Source organism: Oncorhynchus masou, unplaced genomic scaffold, assembly GCF_036934945.1.
Source record: "Oncorhynchus masou masou isolate Uvic2021 unplaced genomic scaffold, UVic_Omas_1.1 unplaced_scaffold_1467, whole genome shotgun sequence".
NCBI classification, from domain to species: domain Eukaryota; kingdom Metazoa; phylum Chordata; class Actinopteri; order Salmoniformes; family Salmonidae; genus Oncorhynchus; species Oncorhynchus masou.
Window position 1 is genome coordinate 81,405 of NW_027004660.1, and position 17,368 is coordinate 98,772.

Below are 17,368 nucleotides of genomic sequence, written 5' to 3' on the forward strand. Positions count from 1 at the left end.
AATATAGTGTTGTAATAATAATAGTGTTGTATTAATAATAGTGTTGTATTAATAATAGTGTTGTTATATAGTGTTGTAATAATAATAGTGTTGTATTAATAATAGTGTTGTAATAATAATAGTGTTGTAATAATAATAGTGTTGTAATAATAATAGTGTTGTAATAATAATAGTGTTGTAATAATAATAGTGTTGTTATATAGTGTTGTTATAATAATAGTGTTGTATTAATAATAGTGTTGTTATATAGTGTTGTAATAATAATAGTGTTGTAATAATAATAGTGTTGTAATAATAATAGTGTTGTTATATAGTGTTGTTATATAGTGTTGTAATAATAATAGTGTTGTGTTAATGTATTAGTCGTTATTCAGCAAAATGGGTAAATTTATCATGCTAACTTTTTGCCGATATCGCCAAGATCTAACACTCACACGCTGGGAAGCGCACACAGTCAGATGAGTCTGATTCAAGTTTGTGTGTGTGTGTGTGTGTGTGTGTGTGCGTGTAGGATCCAAAAGATTCCTCGTCTACTGGTAGCAGCAGCTGATGGATATCTGTACCTCTATAACCTGGACCCACAGGAGGGGGGAGAGTGTACCCTGATGAAACAACACAGGTAACAAACACCCTGATGAAACAAGACAGGTAACACACTGGTGAAACAAGACAGGTAACACACTGATAAAACAACACAGGTAACACACTGATGAAACAAGACAGGTAACACACTGGTGAAACAAGACAGGTAACACTGAAACAACACAGGTAAAACACACTAATGAAACAACACAGGTACCACCCTGATGAAACAACACAGGTAACACACTGATGAAGCAACACAGGTAACACACTGATGAAACAAGACAGGTAACACTGAAACAACACAGGTAACACTGAAACAACACAGATAACACTGAAACAACACAGATAACACTGAAACAACACAGGTAAAACACACTGATGAAACAACACAGGTAACACCCTGATGAAACAACGCAGGTAACACTGATGAAACAACACAGGTAACACTGAAACAACACAGGTAGCACTGAAACAACACAGGTAGCACTGAAACAACACAGGTAACACACTGATGAAACAACACAGGTAACACTGAAACAACACAGGTAACACTGAAACAACACAGGTAACACTGAAACAACACAGGTAACACTGAAACAACACAGGTAACACTGAAACAACACAGGTAACACACTGATGAAACAACACAGGTAACACTGAAACAACACTGGTAACACACTGATGAAACAACACTGGTAACACTGAAACAACACAGGTAAAACACACTGATGAAACAACACTGGTAACACTGAAACAACACAGGTAAAACTCTGATGAAACAACACAGGTAACACTGAAACAACACAGGTAACACACTGATGAAACAACACAGGTAACACTGAAACAACACAGGTAAAACACACTGATGAAACAACACTGTTAACACTGAAACAACACAGGTAACACACTGATGAAACAACACAGGTAACACTGAAACAACACTGGTAACACTGAAACAACACAGGTAACACACTGATAAAACAACACAGGTAACACTGAAACAACACAGGTAACACACTGATGAAACAACACAGGTAACACACTGATGAAACAACACAGGTAACACTGAAACAACACAGGTAACACACTGATGAAACAACACAGGTAACACACTGATGAAACAACACAGGTAACACTGAAACAACACAGGTAAAACACACTGATGAAACAACACAGGTAACACACTGATGAAACAACACAGGTAACACACTGATGAAACAACACAGGTAACACACTGGTGAAACAAGACAGGTAACACACTGATGAAACAAGACAGGTAACACTGAAACAACACAGGTAACACTGAAACAACACAGGTAAAACACACTGATGAAACAACACAGGTAACACTGAAACAACACAGGTAACACTGAAACAACACAGGTAACACACTGATGAAACAACACTGGTAACACTGGTAACACACTGAAACAACACTGGTAACACCCTGATGAAACAACACAGGTAACACCCTGATGAAACAACACTGGTAACACTGAAACAACACAGGTAACACACTGATGAAACAACACAGGTAACACCCTGATGAAACAACACTGGTAACACTGAAACAACACAGGTAGCACTGAAACAACACAGGTAACACTGAAACAACACTGGTAACACTGAAACAACACAGGTAGCACTGAAACAACACAGGTAGCACTGAAACAACACTGGTAACACACTGATGAAACAACACAGGTAACACCCTGATGAAACAACACTGGTAACACTGAAACAACACAGGTAGCACTGAAACAACACTGGTAACACCCTGATGAAACAACACAGGTAACACCCTGATGAAACAACACTGGTAACACTGAAACAACACAGGTAGCACTGAAACAACACAGGTAGCACTGAAACAACACTGGTAACACACTGATGAAACAACACTGGTAACACTGATGAAACAACACAGGTAACACTGAAACAACACAGGTAGCACTGAAACAACACAGGTAGCACTGAAACAACACAGGTAACACTGAAACAACACAGGTAACACTGAAACAACACAGGTAGCACTGAAACAACACAGGTAACACTGAAACAACGCAGGTAACACACTGATGAAACAACACAGGTAACACACTGATGAAACAACACAGGTAACACTGAAACAACACAGGTAACACACTGATGAAACAACACAGGTAACACACTGATGAAACAACACAGGTAACACTGAAACAACACAGGTAACACACTGATGAAACAACACAGCTAACACTGAAACAACACTGGTAACACCCTGATGAAACAACACAGGTAACACACTGATGAAACAACACAGGTAGCACTGAAACAACACAGGTAAAACACACTGATGAAACAACACTGGTAACACTGAAACAACACAGGTAACACTGAAACAACACAGGTAACACACTGATGAAACAACACAGGTAACACTGAAACAACACAGGTAACACACTGATGAAACAACACAGGTAACACACTGATGAAACAACACAGGTAACACTGAAACAACACAGGTAACACTGAAACAACACAGGTAAAACACACTGATGAAACAACACAGGTAACACACTGATGAAACAACACAGGTAACACACTGATGAAACAACACAGGTAACACTGAAACAACACAGGTAACACTGAAACAACACAGGTAAAACACACTGATGAAACAACACAGGTAACACTGAAACAACACAGGTAACACTGAAACAACACAGGTAACACCCTGATGAAACAACACAGGTAACACCCTGATGAAACAACACTGGTAACACTGAAACAACACAGGTAACACCCTGATGAAACAACACTGGTAACACTGAAACAACACAGGTAGCACTGAAACAACACTGGTAACACACTGATGAAACAACACTGGTAACACTGATGAAACAACACAGGTAACACTGAAACAACACAGGTAGCACTGAAACAACACAGGTAACACTGAAACAACACAGGTAACACTGAAACAACACAGGTAGCACTGAAACAACACAGGTAACACACTGATGAAACAACACAGGTAACACTGAAACAACACTGGTAACACACTGATGAAACAACACTGGTAACACTGAAACAACACAGGTAAAACACACTGATGAAACAACACTGGTAACACTGAAACAACACAGGTAAAACTCTGATGAAACAACACAGGTAACACTGAAACAACACAGGTAACACACTGATGAAACAACACAGGTAACACTGAAACAACACAGGTAAAACACACTGATGAAACAACACTGTTAACACTGAAACAACACAGGTAACACACTGATGAAACAACACAGGTAACACTGAAACAACACTGGTAACACTGAAACAACACAGGTAACACACTGATAAAACAACACAGGTAACACTGAAACAACACAGGTAACACACTGATGAAACAACACAGGTAACACACTGATGAAACAACACAGGTAACACTGAAACAACACAGGTAACACACTGATGAAACAACACAGGTAACACACTGATGAAACAACACAGGTAACACTGAAACAACACAGGTAAAACACACTGATGAAACAACACAGGTAACACACTGATGAAACAACACAGGTAACACACTGATGAAACAACACAGGTAACACACTGGTGAAACAAGACAGGTAACACACTGATGAAACAAGACAGGTAACACTGAAACAACACAGGTAACACTGAAACAACACAGGTAAAACACACTGATGAAACAACACAGGTAACACTGAAACAACACAGGTAACACTGAAACAACACAGGTAACACACTGATGAAACAACACTGGTAACACTGGTAACACACTGAAACAACACTGGTAACACCCTGATGAAACAACACAGGTAACACCCTGATGAAACAACACTGGTAACACTGAAACAACACAGGTAACACACTGATGAAACAACACAGGTAACACCCTGATGAAACAACACTGGTAACACTGAAACAACACAGGTAGCACTGAAACAACACAGGTAACACTGAAACAACACTGGTAACACTGAAACAACACAGGTAGCACTGAAACAACACAGGTAGCACTGAAACAACACTGGTAACACACTGATGAAACAACACAGGTAACACCCTGATGAAACAACACTGGTAACACTGAAACAACACAGGTAGCACTGAAACAACACAGGTAGCACTGAAACAACACTGGTAACACACTGATGAAACAACACTGGTAACACTGATGAAACAACACAGGTAACACTGAAACAACACAGGTAGCACTGAAACAACACAGGTAACACTGAAACAACACAGGTAACACTGAAACAACACAGGTAGCACTGAAACAACACAGGTAACACTGAAACAACGCAGGTAACACACTGATGAAACAACACAGGTAACACACTGATGAAACAACACAGGTAACACTGAAACAACACAGGTAACACACTGATGAAACAACACAGGTAACACACTGATGAAACAACACAGGTAACACTGAAACAACACAGGTAACACACTGATGAAACAACACAGCTAACACTGAAACAACACTGGTAACACCCTGATGAAACAACACAGGTAACACACTGATGAAACAACACAGGTAGCACTGAAACAACACAGGTAAAACACACTGATGAAACAACACTGGTAACACTGAAACAACACAGGTAACACTGAAACAACACAGGTAACACACTGATGAAACAACACAGGTAACACTGAAACAACACAGGTAACACACTGATGAAACAACACAGGTAACACACTGATGAAACAACACAGGTAACACTGAAACAACACAGGTAACACTGAAACAACACAGGTAAAACACACTGATGAAACAACACAGGTAACACACTGATGAAACAACACAGGTAACACACTGATGAAACAACACAGGTAACACTGAAACAACACAGGTAACACTGAAACAACACAGGTAAAACACACTGATGAAACAACACAGGTAACACTGAAACAACACAGGTAACACTGAAACAACACAGGTAACACCCTGATGAAACAACACAGGTAACACCCTGATGAAACAACACTGGTAACACTGAAACAACACAGGTAACACCCTGATGAAACAACACTGGTAACACTGAAACAACACAGGTAGCACTGAAACAACACTGGTAACACACTGATGAAACAACACTGGTAACACTGATGAAACAACACAGGTAACACTGAAACAACACAGGTAGCACTGAAACAACACAGGTAACACTGAAACAACACAGGTAACACTGAAACAACACAGGTAGCACTGAAACAACACAGGTAACACACTGATGAAACAACACAGGTAACACACTGATGAAACAACACAGGTAACACTGAAACAACACAGGTAACACACTGATGAAACAACACAGGTAACACACTGATGAAACAACACAGGTAACACTGAAACAACACAGGTAAAACATGGGTCGTGGGCTCCATTCCTCGATGCCAGGGTCATGGGCTCCATTCCTCGATGCCAGGGTCATGGGCTCCATTCCTCGATGCCAGGGTCGTGGGCTCCATTCCTCAATGCCAGGGTCGTGGGCTCCATTCCTCAATGCCAGTGTCGTGGGCTCCATTCCTCAATGCCAGGGTCGTGGGCTCCATTCCTCAATGCCAGGGTCGTGGGCTCCATTCCTCAATGCCAGGGTCGTGGGCTCCATTCCTCAATGCCAGGGTCGTGGGCTCCATTCCTCAATGCCAGGGTCGTGGGCTCCATTCCTCAATGCCAGGGTCGTGGGCTCCATTCCTCAATGCCAGTGTCGTGGGCTCCATTCCTCAATGCCAGGGTCGTGGGCTCCATTCCTCAATGCCAGGGTCGTGGGCTCCATTCCTCAATGCCAGGGTCATGGGCTCCATTCCTCAATGCCAGGGTCGTGGGCTCCATTCCTCAATGCCAGGGTCGTGGGCTCCATTCCTCAATGCCAGGGTCGTGGGCTCCATTCCTCAATGCCAGGGTCGTGTGCTCCATTCCTCAATGCCAGGGTCGTGGAATCCATTCCTCAATGCCAGGGTCGTGGGCTCCATTCCTCAATGCCAGGGTCGTGGAATCCATTCCTGCTCAGGCCACACATATGTACTCATTGAAAGTAGTTTGGATAAAAGTGTCTGTTAAATGGCATACAGTATATGAACTTAAATCATTCTGTGTTCATCAGGTTAGACGGCAGTGCTGAGCCGCCCAATGAGATCCTGGAACAGGGGTCACATGACCGACCCCTTACTGCACAGACCTACAACACTGCTGGGATGAAAGGTAAAGACACCCCAGGGCGCCGTTAGTCAAATTGGCACCGGACAACCTGGGCCGGCAGGTAGCCTTTTGGTTAGAGCGTTGGATCAGTAACCGAAAGGTTGCTGGATCAAATCCCTGAGAATGTCGTTCTGCCCTGAACAAGCCAGTCTCTTTATTTTTTTATTTATTTAACCTTTATTTAACGAGGGAAGTCAGTTAAGAACAAATTCTTCTTTACAATGATGGCCTACCAGGGAACAGTGGGTTCAGGGGTAGAATGACAGATTTTACCTTGTCAGCTCTGGGATTCGATCTATCACTGTGTGATTATTTATATATGTATAAAACAGCAAATGAAAAACATTGACAGGTCAGGGAATCAGCCTCAAGTTCATTCATCAGTGATTTAAAAACACCAATCTGGACAAGTTCTTCCAGTTTAAAAGTATTTTGTAAGGTGTTCCAAGACGATGGCGCAGAGTACATAAAAGCCCTTTTACCAAATTCAGTTGGGACATTTGGAACAGTTAGCAGGATAAAGTCCAGCGAACGAAGAGACGACCCACCACATTTCTGAACAATAAAAAGGTAGTAATCCCCAAATGGCTTTGTCAATAAAAGTCTACCAGTGACTGAGCCGACGAGGGACTAGAGAAGGCCAGACAACTCAGTGGTGCGTAAGGGTTTTGCAGTTTAAAATACATCTCAAAGTGCCATGGTAAAGAGTGTCAATTGATCTCAAACACTGAGCGGAAGCATTCATATATAAAATATCCCCATAGTCTAGTAAAGTCATAAATGTAGCTGATACTACTAGCCTCCTTCTGGCTTCAAAAGAAAAACAGGCCTTATTCCTAAAATGAAATCCCAATTTCAGCTTCAATTCTTTTGTAAGTTGTTGAATATGCAATTTAAAAGAGAGGACGTCATCAATCAAAATTCCAAGATATTTATATGAGGTTACAACCTCAGTCTCCTTGCCCTGACAGGTAGTATCCAAGATATTTATATGAGGTTACAACCTCAGTCTCCTTGCCCTGACAGGTAGTATCCAAGATATTTATATGAGGTTACAACCTCAGTCTCCTTGCCCTGACAGGTAGTATCCAAGATATTTATATGAGGTTACAACCTCAGTCTCCTTGCCCTGACAGGTAGTATCCAAGATATTTATATGAGGTTACAACCTCAGTCTCCTTGCCCTGACAGGTAGTATCCAAGATATTTATATGAGGTTACAACCTCAGTCTCCTTGCCCTGACAGGTAGTATCCAAGATATTTATATGAGGTTACAACCTCAGTCTCCTTGCCCTGACAGGTAGTATCCAAGATATTTATATGAGGTTACAACCTCAGTCTCCTTGCCCTGACAGGTAGTATCCAAGATATTTATATGAGGTTACAACCTCAGTCTCCTTGCCCTGACAGGTAGTATCCAAGATATTTATATGAGGTTACAACCTCAGTCTCCTTGCCCTGACAGGTAGTATCCAAGATATTTATATGAGGTTACAACCTCAGTCTCCTTGCCCTGACAGGTAGTAATAAGTGGAAGGTTCAGAGGTCTATTTCCAGCATTAGAAAACAACATTAGTTTAGTTTTGTCAGTATTGAGGATAAGCTTCAATTGACACAAGGTATGTTGAACAGTATAAAAAAACAGTTTGCATGTTCTGGAAAGCTTTTGTAAGAGACAAGGCACAACAGTAAATAACAGTATCATCAGCATAAAAATGAAGTTGTGCATTTTGGACATTTTTGTCTAAATCATTTATATAAATAGTGATTAAGAGAGGACCAAGTACAGAGCCTTGGGGCACACCTTTCAAGACAGACAATTTAACAGACATAAGCCCATCAAATTGGGGCGGCAGGGTAGCCTAGTGGTTAGAGCGTTGGACTAGTAACCGGAAGGTTACAAGTTCAAACCCCCCAGCTGACAAAGATCTGGAAATCAGCATTTGTCCTACCACTTTTAAAAGGGGGCGATCCAACTCTTTAAAAAAATTATAAGCCAATCTCAAAGCTGTCACCCCTGGTGCAAATACTTGAAACCCTTGTAAGTGAACAGCTAAAAGAGTTTTTATTTACTAACTCTATTTTATCAATGTATCAATAGGGCTTCAGGAAGAAGCATAGCACAATTACAGCAGCCATGAAGGTTTTAAATGATATCACTGAAGCCATTGACTAAAAACAGCACTGCGTCTCTGTCGTTCTGCCCCTGAACAGGCAGTTAACCTGTTCAAGAGGCCCACTGTTCCTAGGCCGTCATTGAAAATAAGAATTTGTTCTTAACTGACTTGCCAAGTTAAATAAAGGTTAAAAAAATTGAGTGCACTGAGTTCTATCAGACAGATAGTTAGCAAACCCTGCAACTGCATGCTCTGAAAGACCTACACTCTACAGTCTCTGCCTCAGTATAGCATGATCAACTGTATCAAAAGCCTTAGAGAGACCAATAAAAAGTGAGACGCAGTGCTGTTTTTTGTCAAGAGTACAGTATATACGTATACATATGAGATGAATAATGTAGGGTATGTAAACATTATATTAGGTAGCATTGTTTAAAGTGGCTAGTGATATATTTTACATCATTTCCCATCAATTCCCATTATTAAAGTGGCTGGAGTTGAGTCAGTGTCAGTGTGTTGGCAGCAGCCACTCAATGTTAGTGGTGGCTGTTTAACAGTCTGATGGCCTTGAGATAGAAGCTGTTTTTCAGTCTCTCGGTCCCAGCTTTGATGCACCTGTACTGACCTCGTCTTCTGGATGATAGCGGGGTGAACAGGCAGTGGCTCGGGTGGGTGTTGTCCTTGATGATCTTTATGGCCTTCCTGTAACATCGGGTGGTGTAGGTGTCCTGGAGGGCAGGTAGTTTGCCCCCGGTGATGCGTTGTGCAAACCTCACTACCCTCTGGAGAGCCTTACGGTTGTGGGCGGGGCAGTTGCCGTACCAGGCGGTGATATAGCCCGACAGGATGCTCTCGATTGTGCATCTGTAGAAGTTTGTGAGTGCTTTTGGTGACAAGCCGAATTTCTTCAGCCTCCTGAGGTTGAAGAGGCGCTGCTGTCTTCCTCTTGTTGACTGACTGGGCTGATCCAACAAGCCTTTCCATGGAGTTCTTCCTCTTGTTGACTGGGCTGATCCAACAAGCCTTTCCATGGAGTTCTTCCTTTTGTTGACTGGGCTGATCCAACAAGCCTTTCCATGGAGTTCTTCCTCTTGTTGACTGACTGGGCTGATCCAACAAGCCTTTCCATGGAGTTCTTCCTCTTGTTGACTGACTGGGCTGATCCAACAAGCCTTTCCATGTAGTTCTTCCTCTTGTTGACTGACTGGGCTGATCCAACAAGCCTTTCCATGTAGTTCTTCCTCTTGTTGACTGACTGGGCTGATCCAACAAGCCTTTCCATGGAGTTCTTCCTCTTGTTGACTGACTGGGCTGATCCAACAAGCCTTTCCATGGAGTTCTTCCTCTTGTTGACTGACTGGGCTGATCCAACAAGCCTTTCCATGTAGTTCCTCCTCTTGTTGACTGACTGGGCTGATCCAACAAGCCTTTCCATGGAGTTCTTCCTCTTGTTGACTGACTGGGCTGATCCAACAAACCTTTCCATGTAGTTCTTCCTCTTGTTGACTGACTGGGCTGATCCAACAAGCCTTTCCATGGAGTTCTTCCTCTTGTTGACTGGGCTGATCCAACAAGCCTTTCCATGGAGTTCTTCCTTTTGTTGACTGGGCTGATCCAACAAGCCTTTCCATGGAGTTCTTCCTCTTGTTGACTGACTGGGCTGATCCAACAAGCCTTTCCATGGAGTTCTTCCTCTTGTTGACTGACTGGGCTGATCCAACAAGCCTTTCCATGTAGTTCTTCCTCTTGTTGACTGACTGGGCTGATCCAACAAGCCTTTCCATGGAGTTCTTCCTCTTGTTGACTGACTGGGCTGATCCAACAAGCCTTTCCATGGAGTTCTTCCTCTTGTTGACTGACTGGGCTGATCCAACAAGCCTTTCCATGTAGTTCTTCCTCTTGTTGACTGACTGGGCTGATCCAACAAGCCTTTCCATGGAGTTCTTCCTCTTGTTGACTGACTGGGCTGATCCAACAAACCTTTCCATGTAGTTCTTCCTCTTGTTGACTGACTGGGCTGATCCAACAAGCCTTTCCATGGAGTTCTTCCTCTTGTTGACTGGGCTGATCCAACAAGCCTTTCCATGGAGTTCTTCCTTTTGTTGACTGGGCTGATCCAACAAGCCTTTCCATGGAGTTCTTCCTCTTGTTGACTGACTGGGCTGATCCAACAAGCCTTTCCATGGAGTTCTTCCTCTTGTTGACTGACTGGGCTGATCCAACAAGCCTTTCCATGTAGTTCTTCCTCTTGTTGACTGACTGGGCTGATCCAACAAGCCTTTCCATGGAGTTCTTCCTCTTGTTGACTGACTGGGCTGATCCAACAAGCCTTTCCATGTAGTTCTTCCTCTTGTTGACTGGGCTGATCCAACAAGCCTTTCCATGGAGTTCTTCCTCTTGTTGACTGACTGGGTTGATCCAACAAGCCTTTCCATGGAGTTCTTCCTCTTGTTGACTGACTGGGCTGATCCAACAAGCCTTTCCATGGAGTTCTTCCTCTTGTTGACTGACTGGGCTGATCCAACAAACCTTTCCATGTAGTTCTTCCTCTTGTTGACTGGGCTGATCCAACAAGCCTTTCCATGGAGTTCTTCCTCTTGTTGACTGACTGGGTTGATCCAACAAGCCTTTCCATGGAGTTCTTCCTCTTGTTGACTGACTGGGCTGATCCAACAAGCCTTTCCATGTAGTTCTTCCTTTTGTTGACTGGGCTGATCCAACAAGCCTTTCCATGTAGTTCTTCCTCTTGTTGACTGGGCTGATCCAACAAGCCTTTCCATGGAGTTCTTCCTTTTGTTGACTGGGCTGATCCAACAAGCCTTTCCATGGAGTTCTTCCTTTTGTTGACTGGGCTGATCCAACAAGCCTTTCCATGGAGTTCTTCCTCTTGTTGACTGACTGGGCTGATCCAACAAGCCTTTCCATGTAGTTCTTCCTCTTGTTGACTGACTGGGCTGATCCAACAAGCCTTTCCATGTAGTTCTTCCTCTTGTTGACTGACTGGGCTGATCCAACAAGCCTTTCCATGGAGTTCTTCCTCTTGTTGACTGACTGGGCTGATCCAAAACAAGCCTTTCCATGTAGTTCTTCCTCTTGTTGATTGACTGGGCTGATCCAACAAGCCTTTCCATGGAGTTCTTCCTCTTGTTGACTGACTGGGCTGATCCAACAAGCCTTTCCATGGAGTTCTTCCTCTTGTTGACTGACTGGGCTGATCCAACAAGCCTTTCCATGGAGTTCTTCCTCTTGTTGACTGGGCTGATCCAACAAGCCTTTCCATGGAGTTCTTCCTCTTGTTGACTGGGCTGATCCAACAAGCCTTTCCATGGAGTTCTTCCTCTTGTTGACTGACTGGGCTGATCCAACAAGCCTTTCCATGGAGTTCTTCCTCTTGTTGACTGACTGGGTTGATCCAACAAGCCTTTCCATGGAGTTCTTCCTCTTGTTGACTGACTGGGCTGATCCAACAAGCCTTTCCATGTAGTTCTTCCTCTTGTTGACTGACTGGGCTGAACCAACATGCCTTTCCATGGAGTTCTTCCTCTTGTTGACTGACTGGGCTGATCCAACAAGCCTTTCCATGGAGTTCTTCCTCTTGTTGACTGACTGGGCTGATCCAACAAACCTTTCCATGTAGTTCTTCCTCTTGTTGACTGGGCTGATCCAACAAGCCTTTCCATGGAGTTCTTCCTCTTGTTGACTGACTGGGCTGATCCAACAAGCCTTTCCATGTAGTTCTTCCTCTTGTTGACTGGGCTGATCCAACAAGCCTTTCCATGGAGTTCTTCCTCTTGTTGACTGACTGGGTTGATCCAACAAGCCTTTCCATGGAGTTCTTCCTCTTGTTGACTGACTGGGCTGATCCAACAAGCCTTTCCATGGAGTTCTTCCTCTTGTTGACTGACTGGGCTGATCCAACAAACCTTTCCATGTAGTTCTTCCTCTTGTTGACTGACTGGGCTGATCCAACAAGCCTTTCCATGGAGTTCTTCCTCTTGTTGACTGGGCTGATCCAACAAGCCTTTCCATGGAGTTCTTCCTTTTGTTGACTGGGCTGATCCAACAAGCCTTTCCATGGAGTTCTTCCTCTTGTTGACTGACTGGGCTGATCCAACAAGCCTTTCCATGGAGTTCTTCCTCTTGTTGACTGACTGGGCTGATCCAACAAGCCTTTCCATGTAGTTCTTCCTCTTGTTGACTGACTGGGCTGATCCAACAAGCCTTTCCATGGAGTTCTTCCTCTTGTTGACTGACTGGGCTGATCCAACAAGCCTTTCCATGGAGTTCTTCCTCTTGTTGACTGGGCTGATCCAACAAGCCTTTCCATGGAGTTCTTCCTCTTGTTGACTGACTGGGCTGATCCAACAAACCTTTCCATGTAGTTCTTCCTCTTGTTGACTGGGCTGATCCAACACGCCTTTCCATGGAGTTCTTCCTCTTGTTGACTGACTGGGTTGATCCAACAAGCCTTTCCATGGAGTTCTTCCTCTTGTTGACTGACTGGGCTGATCCAACAAGCCTTTCCATGGAGTTCTTCCTCTTGTTGACTGGGCTGATCCAACAAGCCTTTCCATGGAGTTCCTCCTCTTGTTGACTGACTGGGTTGATCCAACAAGCCTTTCCATGGAGTTCTTCCTCTTGTTGACTGACTGGGCTGATCCAACAAGCCTTTCCATGTAGTTCTTCCTTTTGTTGACTGGGCTGATCCAACAAGCCTTTCCATGTAGTTCTTCCTCTTGTTGACTGGGCTGATCCAACAAGCCTTTCCATGGAGTTCTTCCTTTTGTTGACTGGGCTGATCCAACAAGCCTTTCCATGGAGTTCTTCCTTTTGTTGACTGGGCTGATCCAACAAGCCTTTCCATGGAGTTCTTCCTCTTGTTGACTGACTGGGCTGATCCAACAAGCCTTTCCATGTAGTTCTTCCTCTTGTTGACTGACTGGGCTGATCCAACAAGCCTTTCCATGTAGTTCTTCCTCTTGTTGACTGACTGGGCTGATCCAACAAGCCTTTCCATGGAGTTCTTCCTCTTGTTGACTGACTGGGCTGATCCAAAACAAGCCTTTCCATGTAGTTCTTCCTCTTGTTGATTGACTGGGCTGATCCAACAAGCCTTTCCATGGAGTTCTTCCTCTTGTTGACTGACTGGGCTGATCCAACAAGCCTTTCCATGGAGTTCTTCCTCTTGTTGACTGACTGGGCTGATCCAACAAGCCTTTCCATGGAGTTCTTCCTCTTGTTGACTGGGCTGATCCAACAAGCCTTTCCATGGAGTTCTTCCTCTTGTTGACTGGGCTGATCCAACAAGCCTTTCCATGTAGTTCTTCCTCTTGTTGACTGACTGGGCTGATCCAACAAGCCTTTCCATGGAGTTCTTCCTCTTGTTGACTGACTGGGTTGATCCAACAAGCCTTTCCATGGAGTTCTTCCTCTTGTTGACTGACTGGGCTGATCCAACAAGCCTTTCCATGTAGTTCTTCCTCTTGTTGACTGACTGGGCTGAACCAACATGCCTTTCCATGGAGTTCTTCCTCTTGTTGACTGACTGGGCTGATCCAACAAACCTTTCCATGTAGTTCTTCCTCTTGTTGACTGGGCTGATCCAACAAGCCTTTCCATGGAGTTCTTCCTCTTGTTGACTGACTGGGTTGATCCAACAAGCCTTTCCATGGAGTTCTTCCTCTTGTTGACTGACTGGGCTGATCCAACAAGCCTTTCCATGGAGTTCTTCCTCTTGTTGACTGACTGGGTTGATCCAACAAGCCTTTCCATGGAGTTCTTCCTCTTGTTGACTGACTGGGCTGAGCCAAACATGGAAATTCAAATATGGGGGTGCAAACGTATATTTTTGCACGTCCACTTCTAACCATAAAATGATGATAATCAGCCCAGCTCCGTCCGGGTTTGGCTGGTGTAGGCCGTCATTGTTAATTAGAATTTGCTCTTAACTGACTTGCCTCGTAAAACACATTTATTTTTATAATCTATTGGATAATTTGTCGATTTTCACATATTTTTTTGCTAGTATGTGGATAAGAAAACAAAAAAAGATTATACTGTATACACTATGTAGTAGTAGTACTGTAGTACAGTAACAGCAGTGGTAGCATCAGGGTATTTCTCCAATGGGTAGCAGCAGGGTATCCCTCCACTGGGTAGCTTCATTATACTGTATACACTATGTAGTAGTAGTACTGTAGTACAGTAACAGCAGTGGTAGCAGCAGGGTATCCCTCCACTGGGTAGCAGCAGGGTATCCCTCCACTGGGTAGCATCATTATACTGTATACACTATGTAGTAGTAGTACTGTAGTACAGTAACAGCAGTGGTAGCATCAGGGTATCCCTCCACTGGGTAGCATCATTATACTGTATACACTATGTAGTAGTAGTACTGTAGTACAGTAACAGCAGTGGTAGCATCAGGGTATCCCTCCACTGGGTAGCAGCAGGGTATCCCTCCACTGGGTAGCATCATTATACTGTATACACTATGTAGTAGTAGTACTGTAGTACAGTAACAGCAGTGGTAGCATCAGGGTATCGCTCCACTGGGTAGCAGCAGGGTATGCCTCCACTGGGTAGCAGCAGGGTATCCCTCCACTTGGTCTGGTAGCAGCAGGGTATCGCTCTACTGGGTAGCAGCAGGGTATCCCTCCACTGGGTAGCAGCAGGGTATCCCTCCACTTGGTCTGGTAGCAGCAGGGTATCCCTCCACTGGGTAGCAGCAGGGTATCCCTCCACTGGGTAGCAGCAGGGTATCCCTCCACTGGGTAGCAGCAGGGTATCCCTCCACTGGGTAGCAGCAGGGTATCCCTCCACTGGGTAGCATCATTATACTGTATACACTATGTAGTAGTAGTACTGTAGTACAGTAACAGCAGTGGTAGCAGCAGGGTATCCCTCCACTGGGTAGCAGCAGGGTATCGCTCCACTGGGTAGCATCATTATACTGTATACACTATGTAGTAGTAGTACTGTAGTACAGTAACAGCAGTGGTAGCATCAGGGTATCCCTCCACTGGGTAGCATCATTATACTGTATACACTATGTAGTAGTAGTACTGTAGTACAGTAACAGCAGTGGTAGCATCAGGGTATCCCTCCACTGGGTAGCAGCAGGGTATCGCTCCACTGGGTAGCTGCGGAGTATCCCTCCACTGGGTAGCAGTAGGGTATCCCTCCACTGGGTAGCAGCAGGGTATCCCTCCACTTGGTCTGGTAGCAGCAGGGTATCCCTCCACTTGGTCTGGTAGCAGCAGGGTATCCCTCCACTGGGTAGCAGCAGGGTATCCCTCCACTGGGTAGCAGCAGGGTATCCCTCCACTGGGTAGCAGCAGGGTATCCCTCCACTTGGTCTGGTAGCAGCAGGGTATCCCTCCACTTGGTCTGGTAGCAGCAGGGTATCCCTCCACTGGGTAGCAGCAGGGTATCCCTCCACTTGGTCTGGTAGCAGCAGGGTATCCCTCCACTGGGTAGCTGCAGGGTATCCCTCCACTGGGTAGCAGCAGGGTATCCCTCCACTGGGTAGCAGCAGGGTATCCCTCCACTGGGTAGCAGCAGGGTATCCCTCCACTGGGTAGCAGCAGGGTATCCCTTCACTGGGTAGCAGCAGGGTATCCCTCCACTGGGTAGCAGCAGGGTATCCCTCCACTGGGTAGCAGCAGGGTATCCCTCCACTGGGTAGCAGCAGGGTATCCCTCCACTTGGTCTGGTAGCAGCAGGGTATCCCTCCACTTGGTCTGGTAGCAGCAGGGTATCCCTCCACTTGGTCTGGTAGCAGCAGGGTATCCCTCCACTGGGTCTGGTAGCAGCAGGGTATCCCTCCACTGGGTAGCAGCAGGGTATCCCTCCACTGGGTAGCAGCAGGGTATCCCTCCACTTGGTCTGGTAGCAGCAGGGTATCCCTCCACTTGGTCTGGTAGCAGCAGGGTATCCCTCCACTGGGTAGCAGCAGGGTATCCCTCCACTGGGTAGCAGCAGGGTATCCCTCCACTGGGTAGCTGCAGGGTATCCATCCACTGGGTAGCAGCAGGGTATCCCTCCACTTGGTCTGGTAGCAGCAGGGTATCCCTCCACTTGGTCTGGTAGCAGCAGGGTATCCCTCCACTTGGTCTGGTAGCAGCAGGGTATCCCTCCACTGGGTAGCAGCAGGGTATCCCTCCACTTGGTCTGGTAGCAGCAGGGTATCCCTCCACTGGGTAGCTGCAGGGTATCCCTCCACTGGGTAGCAGCAGGGTATCCCTCCACTGGGTAGCAGCAGGGTATCCCTCCACTGGGTAGCAGCAGGGTATCCCTCCACTGGGTAGCAGCAGGGTATCCCTCCACTGGGTAGCAGCAGGGTATCCCTCCACTGGGTAGCAGCAGGGTATCCCTCCACTGGGTAGCTGCAGGGTATCCATCCACTGGGTAGCAGTAGGGTATCCCTCCACTTGGTCT

General features: G+C 45.1%; 1 protein-coding gene across 2 annotated transcripts in view; it reads left to right on the top strand.

The window, feature by feature from the left end:
- Nucleotides 1–17,368, top strand: part of LOC135530953 (WD repeat domain phosphoinositide-interacting protein 2) — a 43,871-nt gene that overhangs the window by 24,299 nt on the left and 2,204 nt on the right. For both annotated transcript variants that reach the window (XM_064959121.1, XM_064959122.1), the window contains 2 exons: nt 512–619; nt 6,717–6,814. In XM_064959121.1, coding sequence (XP_064815193.1) covers nt 512–619; nt 6,717–6,814 — 206 coding nt within the window. The remainder of the gene's footprint in view (nt 1–511; nt 620–6,716; nt 6,815–17,368) is intronic.